Raw genomic sequence first — 12,602 nt, 5'->3', positions numbered from 1 at the left:
TTCAATGGTCACTTGTGCACCTCATTAAACCACTAATCAAGAATATTCTTACACATCTGTGACTCTGTAACAGCACCAAGCATACCTCCTGACAGAAGTCATATCCTAATAAATGTATTAAGAAATGATTATAAACCCCTTTGATATTTTTTATGACTTTCATGGTATTCATAATGTAAAACTTGTATGCTGCATTTATTTTATATCTATGTATGGTTTCTTTTTGTTATTATGTATTAAACAATCCTAAGAGCTACATTAATCTCAAATTTATCAGTGGATAGCATTTCCATTTGAGAGGTTTTATGAGCACAGCACAAGGGTTAAAATTGTGAGATAACTTCTGATATAATTATTAAAAGAAAGGAGAAGTTGAAAAATTAAGCAAATACACAAAAATCAAGATCTTCACAATTACTTTAATGTCATAATAACTTTCTAGTCAGAAATTTTATTATCACAAATGTGAAATCAGGACATTTTTTCTGGTTTGGGGGTCACACCCAGCAGTTTTCAGGACTTTCTCCTGGCTCTGTGCTCAGAGATCATTTCCTGGCAAGGTTGCGGGGGACAATCTAGTTTGCTGGAAACAGAACCTGAATGAGCAACCTACCTATCACCCTGGCCCCTGAAATTGGAATATTTTGTTTGGTGGAAGGAGGCTTTACTAAAGTGAAGGAAATTAAAATGCAAGCTAAGGATTTAAGGATATATCAATTCTGCTTAACTTAGACCTAAAATTGAAAATTACTTAGGATGTTTTGGTTTGCCTGCTCAGAAGTTATCAGTCAATTCTGCCTTATAAATCTGTATGATTGGAAAAATCATATAAAGAAATGAAAAAATAAAGACACAACTGACACAAGATAAATTAGAAGAAAGGTAAACAAACTTGTTTTGATTTTTATCTTTTATAAAATACTCTTTTCTGAAAATATTTCATCATAATAAATATAGGAATTCATTTATATATCTGAAAGAAAGTTGTATCATATAAATAACACACACATACACACATATACACACATTTACATGTACACAAACTTTGGGGAACAATGCTTTGTATTGATGTGAAAATCTAATATTTATTCCTTACCTGAACCTGAGAAATTTTCTAAAGACCCGTCTGCTGTTGTTGAAACTATTTCACTGCTGCTCATTGGCTCTGTTTTAACTACAAAAATAAACAACATATCATATATCTAAAAACTATTTGTAAATGCATGATAGAGAAGTTATAACATTCAAAAAGTTATGCGAATCATTTTCAAAATCATTTTTCATATGTAAATATAAATCAAAAATCCTAGTAATATCTTTTTGAAAATTCAAGTTTTTTTTTCTCACTAAAGAAGATCTACTGTGACAAGTTACCCTTTAAGAAAAACAGTTAAAACTAGAAATAATTCACGGTTGCCTTATATACTTGTGAGTTGTTGACTACCTTATCTCTCTATATTTACATGTGTGAACGTGAAATATTTCTCTTGGGTTTGTGGTCATTTAGGAAAACAAGTTGAAAGAATAGAATGAATAATCCCAAAGATCTGGGAAATACACCAGTAAACTTTCATGATGCTCAAGGACACTAGTACACAGGCAAGCACACACTTGTACACACACGTACACACATGTACACACACATACATTCTCAGTTACCAGAATGGCTTAAATAGAGGAGAATCAAGTTAATGGATTATTATTACCTCTTTTCCTTCCTAGATTTTTCTGGCTTATGTCAATTTATCAGTGTCTGTATGCATAGAATCAGAACCACACTAAATATAAATGATGCAGAAATGAAAATTTCCACTTAAAATCATACCAATAGTAGACAGTTTGTGGAAAGCATGACCTTTGGAGAAATACCTATGAACTACAAGATACAGACATTTAGATGCAGACCATCTATTCAAAATAATCCACACCACTGATATGGTGATGAATCATTTTACCTCTCCCAAAATCAGAACCACTACAGAACATTTACCTTTCTACCTAGTCCAGACTTTGCTTTTACTTTTACATTAAGTGATAGAATTGTTACCTTCCTCTAACACCATGACAACAAATGTCATCACCGAATTTTGCCTTGCCTACTATGTGAAAGCAATTCCCCATCACTTATTAATTTTCAAAAGCAGGTCAGGAAAGCAGGTCTAGTAACATTTTAGAGAATGTCTAAAATCAATACCAAAATGAATGCCCTAACAAGAAAATATTTGGAGAGTTTCACTCACAAAAAGGAACACATTCTGAAATGGGAAAACAACGCTGGGAAAGAACAAAAGAACGCAGCTGTTCCTTCTCTCAACACTGACCATCTTGAACTTGGAGAGATATTAGAGTTGGTAGGGTGTTTGCTTTGCATGCAACTGACCCAGGTTTAATTCTCAGCACCCCTTATCACTCCCTGGACCATGCCAGGAGTGATCCCTGAGTGCAAAGGCAAGAGTAAGCCCTGAACACTGCTGGGTGTGATCCAAAACTAATAATCCAAAGAAGAACACCACCAATAACAAAAAACTGCCCTTCTTTTAAAACATCAATGAACAAAACCTACCCTGTGGGCCTTCAAATCTTTTACCAAAACATAATGAACACATTTAAATAAGAACTGTGAACAGTCCCGGCAGATACTTTCAAAATGTTCATTATTTTCATGATTTCTACACAAAATTATTATTTTTTAAAAGTGCTTACTGGAATCCATCCAACTCATTGCTCGCTTGTAGACAAAACAATAGTCTAACTGAAGATTTCACTTTTACCTGTAATTGTAGGCTATTAGTTTAGCTGATACTAATAATTCTGACACTAGCTTGTAGAAATTTCCCTTCTCTGCACTCTTTCAAAGAACCAAACAATCATCCTCTTCATTAGACTGTCATAGCTTCAGAAAGAAAGCTGTTACACCATTGCTATAGCACCACTCCTGTTTCTCCCTCAGTTGTTTACATCCATCTTAACTTCCTGAGGAAGAACTTATATACAGCCCTACACATAAGAGAGCAACAGTTCTATTTCATCCTGATGAGCACTAGTAATAAGACTCAAATACCATATGCTGCTGAGCAAATGACTACAATTAGACATGAAAACAGGCCATATAAATAAATGCCTGCTACCCAAGTACCACTGCCAAAGTCCTTTAAAAGCATGATGGTTAATCTTTTCAAACAATTCTAAAAGTAGGTCTCAGAGGATAACTCATAAACTTCCTGGTTAAGTTTGTTCTGGTTTCACAAGTGAAAAAAAACAAAACAGAAACAAAAATTAAAAAGGCACAACACCTGACACTAGATAAGTTATGAATTCACCCAAAGTCACAAATTGGAAGTACCATAATTCAAGTTCAGATGGTTTTGATTCTAAGAAATAAAGAAAAGGTACTTCCAAGTAATCAGGACGACTAGACAAAGCAACTGAAGCTCAGTACCACACACTGTGGAGAGCCTGAAAGCCAACTCCCTACAGTCTTGGCCCTTCTAGGGTGTCAACAAGTCCAGGCTGATAAACTCCCCAGGATATCTCAAGTGAAAGTTCCACCTGCCTAGGAAACATGCTGAAGAAAAAAATTCCATGGCATAGATATTAGCCCAGAGTAGTACTTCTCAGTCTTTGCCAAATCTAAGGTGGGTAACAGCAAAGGAAAACAAAAAACAACACACACACACACACACACACACAAATATTCCTGTCCTGTACCCTTTAAACTTTCATAAGGAATCATCACTTGATTAGCTACTTGAATGCAGATTTCTTTCTTAAGGGACACATTCAAATTGAAATGTCTTTAAAAACAGGCAAAAAGAATAGAAAGGAGAGGAAGAAGATACTTTTTTCTTTTAAACCCTCCCCCCCAATACATTTCTTTAACCATTGTTCAAAAATACCCATCTATACACTAAGGAATAAAGACTCCCTTTTCTTAATGACTGCAATTTTCTAAAAGGCTCACTGTTGGAGAGTAGAGGATGTACATAAACCAACTAGCAGGATATTCATGATTTTATCAGGTACTGTAACTGAATACTCAGATCACCAGGGACCTGATGCTAAAGAGACTGATTTATTGTAATGCAAAATAGTTTCTAAATGAAAGCCAAAGGAACAAAGATCTCTTCTGGTTTGGTTGCTGCCAAGCATATATCCACTCACCAGCAAGTTAAAAAGACAAGACTCATTTCAGGCCACCAACATTTTCCGCATTCTCTCTAGGGCTACCCACATTTGGAAAAACACTTTAGATGCTCTAACAGGCTTGAATTTTAAACCCCATATACTGGATTTTTATTTTTTTTAATAATGTAAGAAACTTAAGGCACTATCACTTTGGGGAACAATCATTTTATCTACATCAAATATCTGAAAAAAAATCTGTTAATGTTCCCTCAATACACTAGATTTTTCTTCCTCTACCAGATCTTTTCCTTCATTATATGACTTGAATGCATCAGAGAAACAGCAACTTTTATTCTCTTTAGGCAACACTTATTTTCGTTCCCTACCATTCTTGTCTCCAATTTTCCATCTGCTTCTTTAGTACATCCTACCCTAAAACAGACCTTCGCCCCTTTAATCATACTGATTCCCCAACTCAACTTGGTCTACTCTCTAGGCCAAAACTGGGCCCCTTGAAATCCTCCATTAACTGCCACTTGGGTATTAATGACTTGGCACTTCAGTTTTTCGAAGTATCTTGTTACCTGTTCCAAGACTTTCTAAAAGTTATTTGATCTCTTCAATCTTAATTATCTCACATACAAAATATTCCAATGATTTCTATATAACAAGAATGTAATGATGATTCATAAAAGTATATATAAACTCCTGGCATAAAGAGCTAAAATACTTTCTACCATTATCATGAGTGGTAGCAGATTCTATCTCTGTACCTTAATGCCTTTCTTTAAAGAGTACCAGGGATCAATAGTAAATAAAGAGTTAAAAATACCAAATTGGGCGTTATTGATGGAATTTCAACCTAACTTTACTATTAACAGTAGGAACCTGAAAAAAGATGCTCAATTTTTGTGTTTCTCATTTATAACTGGAAGCAATTTACTCATGAAAAGATTTTTTGAAAAATAAACATTCATAAATCATTTAGCACTGTGAAAGATACAGGGCCCATGCCTTAAAGTCACTCTCTCATTATGGTCTTTTTAAAACTATAATATTTTAACGGGAGTAAAATCTATTACAAATTTCACAATAAAGTTAAGCTAATTATTTCAAAAGCAAATTAGAAGAACCTAAATTTAATGCCTGTATTCAACCATGAGACCACTGCCTCAGGATAGTCAAAATCAAATCAAGATATTGTAGATTAACTCAAGGAAGCAGCACCAAGCTGTGATTGTATTAAGACTTTTAGGAAGGATGGTCCTCCCGTTGTTCATCAATTTGCTCGAGCGGGCCCAGTAACGTCTCCATCATGAGATTTGTTGTTACTGTGTTTGGCATACTGAATACGTCATAGGTACCTTGCCAGGCTATTTCTGCCTGCTGGCCTTTGGATTGTGAAGAATTAACCTAGAATTGCAGAGTAAGGCTTCAGGGTGAATATCAGCTCTTCCTCCAAACATCTTCTAAGCTTATCTCATAATTTTTCATTTGGCCCTCACTGTTCGCTTAACATATTCTCAGCCTTCTATTTTTGTTCCTACAATGTAATTCAAGGACATGAAAAGCTCAGTTCACCATCCTTCTATCATTCTTTGTGATTGCTTCATCTCTTTTATCTTGATGAGATTTATCTTCATTTTACTTATTTCATGGCTCATCTCTGCCACTGCTGAGACCTACTTTTCTTCCCAATTTCCTCCTTCCTTTTCTCTTTTGCATTTGTCACATCTTTCCAGTTTTTGTTTTAGTTGTTTTCTTGGCCATGCCTGGTGGTGCACAGTGTTTACTCCAGGCTCTGTACTCTGTACTCTTCTGAGTGGTTAAATTGGTAAAGGAAATTAAAATTTCACATGCTTGGGGCCGGAACGATAGTACAGTGGGTAGGGCACCTGCCTTGCACACTGCTGATCAGAGTCCAATCCCCCAAATCCCATATGGTCCCCAAGACCTGCCAGGAGTGATTCCTCTGCACGCAGTCAGGAGAAAACCCTGAGCACTGTCAGGTGTGGCATAAAACCAAAAAAAAATTTTTTTCAATGCCAATCAAATTCAGTAAAATATTTTTTTTCTAATTTTAAGTCATACATTGTATGACAATCTCTCTTTCATTTCTTGTGCCTCAAAATTATTTTCATTACTCTTTACTTAGTCAAGCCTCCAAACTAAATTTCATTCCCCATCCTCTTAAGCATATACCTTCTATCAACTACTTTATAGAGAATCAACTGCCCCCTACCACTGAGTCCCGGACGTGGGAGAGGTGCCCTATCTCTTAGCAGGATTTAATTGTTACATTTGGTTCTTGCGCCAGTTCCATAAATTTCTTTGGTGACTTGGTCTCTCAGCACCCTCAATCATTCCAGCTCAAAAGACTACTTTCTCTCTACCTACAAAACCAGTAGGATTCTCCAAATTCTTATATCATCTTCCAGTCACGATACTTCACTCCTTCCTTTCATCACCAAATATCTTGAAAAAGTTTTTCTTTTTTAATTTTTTATTTTTCATTAGTGAATCACCATGGCGTACAGTTACAAACGGACGAACTTTGGTGTTTGCATTACAGTCATACAATGATCGTTTACCCATCCCTCCACCAGTGCCCATTCTCCCCACCAATGTTCCCAGCATCCCTCCCACCACCCCCACTTTATCCCCCACCAACCCACTCCACCTCAGCGGCAGGGCATTCCCTTTTATTCTCTCTCCTTTTGGGTGTTGTGGTTTGCAATAGAAGTACCGAGCAGTCATTGTGTTCAGTCTTTCTAGTCTAGTTTCGGCACTTATCTTTCAACCCAAATGGGTCCTCCCAACATCCTTTATTTGGTGTTCCTTTCTCTATCTGAGCTGCCTTGGAAAAGTTTTCTTAAAACACATACTACCTATTCTATTTTTTGGGGGGGGAGGGGTGCGTGCACACCTTGCAATGCTCAGATATCACTCCTGGCATTCGGGGTGCAGGGGATTGAACCTGGATTTGCCATCTGCAATGCAAGCACCCTGCTGTACTAACTCTCCAACCCCTTATCAATTTCTTCGGTACTCCACATACCCTTTTATAGTTATTCTTTTACTCCAAGGACTTTCCTTACTATTGAATGGCCCAATTCAAATGTTTCTTGGTCTTTATCCTCCTCAGTTCTCTAGAAGGGCCTGTCCCTGACATTTTCTTCATCTGCATCAGTGTAACATAGAAATATTTCTTCTCCCTGCCCCCCCCCCCCAGGTCTTTTTCTCTGGGTTTTCTTTGCCTGTTCTCCAACTCTTTAATTCCACCTGCTTCTTAAATTACCTGATTTTTTCAAAGTAATTTTTCCTTTTCCACAATTAAAAAAACAAACAAACAAAATAACTTTCATACAGAGCTCCCAAATATCTATTCAAATGCACTTTTTTTCCCATGGAGTCATACCCCCACTTATCAATGAAGTAAGGCCCTTGCTTAGATCAGAGTTACTTAAAGTTACAGTTTATCCCTATGCAGAAGTCATGCCATGGAGACTGAACATTACAAAGGAAAGGAAAAAGCTCACCTGATTTCTCCCAGTTCTTCTTTCCTTACCTCCTATTACCAAGCCTATGATTTCAACCATTCAAATCTTTCAGCCATCTTTGTTCTGATTTTCACAGACACAGTGTTGATTACCTCACATATCTTCTCTTATGAAAGTGGGCAAATTGCCTTTTTCCCTCTCCTTGCTCTGTTTTAAGCAGGATTCTTTCTTTCTATGATGTACATTTGAGTGAGTTATTCCTCTTTCTAAGATCTTTAGCAGATTCTCCATTTTGTTCCCTGAACTACATTACAAATTCTAAATCCTTTTTGTTTCCCTCACTGGGATCACAGATGGGTTGTCAGGATTGACTCAGAGAGAAACTATCAGCAGCACTGGGACTTGAACTCAGGACCACATGCTTTCCTGGCAGATGTCTTAAGTCTCTGAGTCATTTTCTAGGCTCATCATCATGTTTGTATTGCCCTCAACAACATGCAAATTTTGGTTTTATTTTCCATTCTTTCCATATACATGTCTTACATATTTAATTTTACATCTTTTGTATGTATTTATATGGTTAGTAATCATATACAAGAATATTGCAAAATACAGGGTCATATCAAATTGCCCAAAGTTTCTCATGTGATGTTACTATTCACATTTACAGATTTAAATATATAATATATATATTACATATCCTAAAAATCCACAGGATAGCTAGTGCTTTCCTCTCTGATATTACTCTACAGAATTTCCACTTAACTAAATCCCCAGTCTCCCTGAGGTCCTCTTCATCTGCTTTGTTAAGTCTTACCTGATTTAACCTTGGGGTAATTTTTCTTTTCCTTGAACTTCAAAACCTATATCTGAACCTCCTTTATAAATTATACTCCATTCTCCCTCATTTTACATTGTTTTATAAATTTCTTCATAATAGGAACTTCATCTTAGTATATCCCTACAGACTCTATTAGCACAATCCTTGAAATAACTGGAGCACAATGTTCATTGATGGAATAAATGAAGGCAAAATTGACACAAAATGAAACATCAGAAGTGATTTCATACTTCTAAGCAAACTGCATAGGTCAACTCAAAACATGCTATATGCCCAAATAAAATGTCATTTTATCTCTCTATATATACACTCAGCCAACTTATGTGTAGGTTTTTGTATTGTCCCAATAACTAACACACACACACACACACACACACACACACAAAACAACCCCTGGGGGCTGGAGCAATAGTACAGCAGGTAAGGCAAGTAACCCAGCTTCAATCCCTGGCATCCCATGTGGTCCCAAGTTCCACTCGGAGTGATCCCTGAGCACACAGCCAGTACTAAGCCCTTAGCACTGCCGGATGTGGCCCCAAAACAAACAAAAAACCTTGCAAATCAAATGACAAGCATACTAGTTATATTAAGCATAGCATAATATAATGGACAAGCATTCCATTATATTACAGGATTAAATTAAATATATAAAATGTCATTTATATATTTAATTAGTATTCTTTCTAAGGCAGAAATGAAAAGGTAACTTCTTCTGACCTTTTAAAGTCACTTGACTCATGAAATTTACATATAAGTGGTTCTATATGGAAAATATGTTAAGTGAAATGAGCTAGAAAGAGAGGGACAGACATAGAAAGACTGCACTCATCTGGGGAATATAAAGTAACAGAATAGGTGTTGAACACCCAAGAATAGTTGAGGTAAGTACCAGGAGGTCTGCTCCATGGTTTGGAAGCTGGCAGCACATGCTGGAGGAAACGACAGCTCAGATCAAGCAGGGAACAGTAAGTAAAGGATGTTTGGAGGACTCGCTTGGGATGCGAGATGTGTGCTGAAAGTAGACTATAAACCGAATACGATGGCCACTCAATACCTCTATTGCAAACTACAACACCTTAAAGGAAAGAGTGAGGAAAAGGGAATGCCCTGATACAGAGGCGGGGGGTGGGAGGTGGGGATGGGGTGGGGGTGGAAGGACTACTGGGATCATTGGTGGTGGAGAATAGGCACTGATGGAGGGACGGGCACTCGATCGTTGTATAACTGAAACCCAACCACAAAAGTTTGTAAGTCTACAACTGTACCTCATGGTGTTTCACTAATAAAATAAATAAATAAATAAAATCACTTGACTCAAAAGGTGGCAAAGGCATATAAGAAGATAATGAATAAAAAAATTGTAACAAAGGGGAAAGTAAAGGGTCATATATGCAGAATAGCAGGTAAGGTGCCTTCTGCATGCAGTTGACCCAGGTTTCATCCTTGCCACCACTGATGGGCCCCAAAGCCCATCAGGAGTGATCAGGGAGCACAGAGCTAAGAAAATGCCCTGAGAACAGCTGGGTGTGGCCCAAAACAAAAAAAAATTTAAAGAAATACAAAACTAGAAAATAGAAATACTTCTAAATTTATATATTTTAAATGCCACCATAATTACATACTTGAACATATTAAATATTATAAGCAGTCATTTAATTATTTTTCTCACATAACTCAAAGAAAAAGCCATACTTTTTCTTTGGTCTTTTTCTATTTGGAAAATGAAGGACTCTTTTATCTTCACATTCGCTTTCTAGTCTGGAATAAGATTATTGCTCATCCAAAATTTTACAGATAAAGTTGTATTCATTTTCTTCGAAAATGGTGAAAAACATTGGTTCTTTACAATAACACACCTTGTACATACAAACATAAAACTCAAACCAAATCAACACATATAATACTAAACTCGAACCTGAAGGTACGTATATATGTGTGTATGTATATGTACATGCATATGTATGTATGTACGTACATATACACACACATAGAAAGTGTGCCAACAAGAAATGCAATGTTGATCAATTTTAAAATTTGTTCATAGTGCAGCTTACTAGGGTAGCACTAAGCAATGAATGACTTACGTAAAGGTGTAGATTAGTAGTGTTTTTTTTTTTTAATAAAAGAAGTGATGTGGGGCTGGAGCAATAGCACAGCAGGTAGGGCGTTTGCCTTGCATGCGGCCGAACCGGGTTCGATTCCCAGCATCCCATATGGTCCCCCAAGCACCGCCAGGAGTGATTCCTGAGTGCAGAGCCAGGAGTAACCCTTGAGTATCAGCTGGGTGTGACCCAAAAAGCAAAAAAAAAAAAAAAATGATGTATGAAATGAATGCACCTATAAAATATCTCTTGAAGTTACACTTCTTTTTTTAAACTCTCATTCTCCTCATGATAATTCAGAATCTTAACACAAAGTCTGGGCAGATTACATGTACCTCCACTCTGCATGCAGACCGTCTCACCCCAATCCAATGTATTCTTGAAACTGTTGCCAGATTTATAGCTGGAACACTTTTACACTATCAATCCCCTGCTCAAAATATCCAGTGAGTTCTCTACTGACTCCAGGATGAAGTCCAAATTCCTTAGCCTAGAATTCAGGGCCCTCTACAGTGTGGCTCCAGCTGACCCTTCCAGCCTTATCTACTATCAATTCCTTCTTCAGCTAAACTGGTCTCCTCACTGTCTTCCAAACTATCCTACCTTTGTTCCTGTTGGTTCCTCATTTAGAATGCATTCCATCTCTTCTCAACCTATTCAAATTCTACCCATTTCCCCACACTCATCTCAGATTCCCTCTTTCTTGAAGACTAGCCAGGCCTCTACAAGCTGAAGAGGGTTTTTTTGATTCCCTGAACTCTGAGGGCACTTTTGTTTGCATCCGCCACTTCTAACCTCATTGACAATGAAATCCTCTTTTTAACATCAAAAAAAATCTCAGAACCCAGTTGATAGTTTATTTTTAATCTGCCAATTGAGAAATAACAAAACCTACAATAAATGTTCAGTCAGGGAAAATTTTACTTTAATAAACACACAGCGATATCCATATGGAAAATGAAATATATATAGACTGTTAAGTTCCTCATTTTTCAGACAAAGTTTTCAGCACAACAGAATCTACAAAGTACCTTTGGTACTAATTCTAACTCCTGGGGATTTCTAAACCACAGGGTGAAATCCTCACCTTCATAATTCAATCGACATAGCATGGCCTTTTAATTTTTGCTCAATTTTCAGAAGTTTAACCTCTCCCACAAGTTGGGAGTGCCTTAAAGCAGGGTTAGAGTTAAATACTTTGTATTTCTACAGAAATCTGGCTGGGTAAAACTAAATTTAAATTTGTTTCCCTTGCTACGACATTAAGTACTGTAGGCTTATCTTTTGGCAATATTGTATGAAAATTTTCATAGAGCAAAGCTGTATAGAATTATACAATGAGGAGCCATCATAAACCTACCAATTGGCTCCATGACATATCACTGTATTTATTCTTCCATGCTGCTTCTTTATAAAAGCATTTATTTCCATGTACATCAAAATAAACTGTAGACATGCTACATTCCTAAGTACTTTAGCATTCAAATCACTAGACTTTCAATTTGTTTCTTATTCTTCTTTTAGGTACAATCCACATATAAAGAAAAGCATGCATTTTTAATGACTTTTAACAGACTGAAAAGTGGGATCAAAACTTTTTAGTTTGTGATAAAATAGTGGAAACATGGTATAACAGTATGAAAAGACTGCACTGGTTTTATGAACAGAAGGAGCAACGAGGAAAATGTAAAGTAGACAGACGAAAATGTAAAGTAGAATTTTAGAATGAATGTAATAATTTTAAAGTGATCATGTTTACTAAACAATTACTATACACTTCATTGTGCTGCTAAGCATATCATAAACAGTGACTCATATGCTTTTCATGGCAACTTTATGAGATGCTTAGTATAAATTGCTACTTTTCTGAAATGAAAAAAAGAACACAACAAAAGATGTTTAAAAACTAGTCAAAGGTCATACAGGTCATTTCAGATTTCTCTGATTAACAAATCTTTTATAAACCACTAAAAAACCAAATGCCTTCCCATTAGAGTTTATCATCATTAATTATTCCCCTGATGGAAATTTGGA

The 12,602-nt window shown here is 36.4% G+C and overlaps 1 protein-coding gene across 1 annotated transcript in view; it reads right to left on the bottom strand.

Annotated features, from left to right (window-relative positions):
- The window catches only part of EYA1 (EYA transcriptional coactivator and phosphatase 1), a 165,133-nt gene that overhangs the window by 135,915 nt on the left and 16,616 nt on the right, over nucleotides 1-12,602 (bottom strand). Inside the window, exon 4 of the mRNA XM_056136617.1 lies at nucleotides 1,097-1,174. Within this exon, the coding sequence (XP_055992592.1) occupies nucleotides 1,097-1,174 (78 nt within the window). The remainder of the gene's footprint in view (nucleotides 1-1,096; nucleotides 1,175-12,602) is intronic.

This window comes from Sorex fumeus, unplaced genomic scaffold (genome assembly GCF_029834395.1).
Source record: "Sorex fumeus unplaced genomic scaffold, SorFum_2.1 ptg000002l, whole genome shotgun sequence".
Classification (NCBI taxonomy): domain Eukaryota; kingdom Metazoa; phylum Chordata; class Mammalia; order Eulipotyphla; family Soricidae; genus Sorex; species Sorex fumeus.
This window is presented reverse-complemented; position numbering and strand designations above follow the sequence as displayed.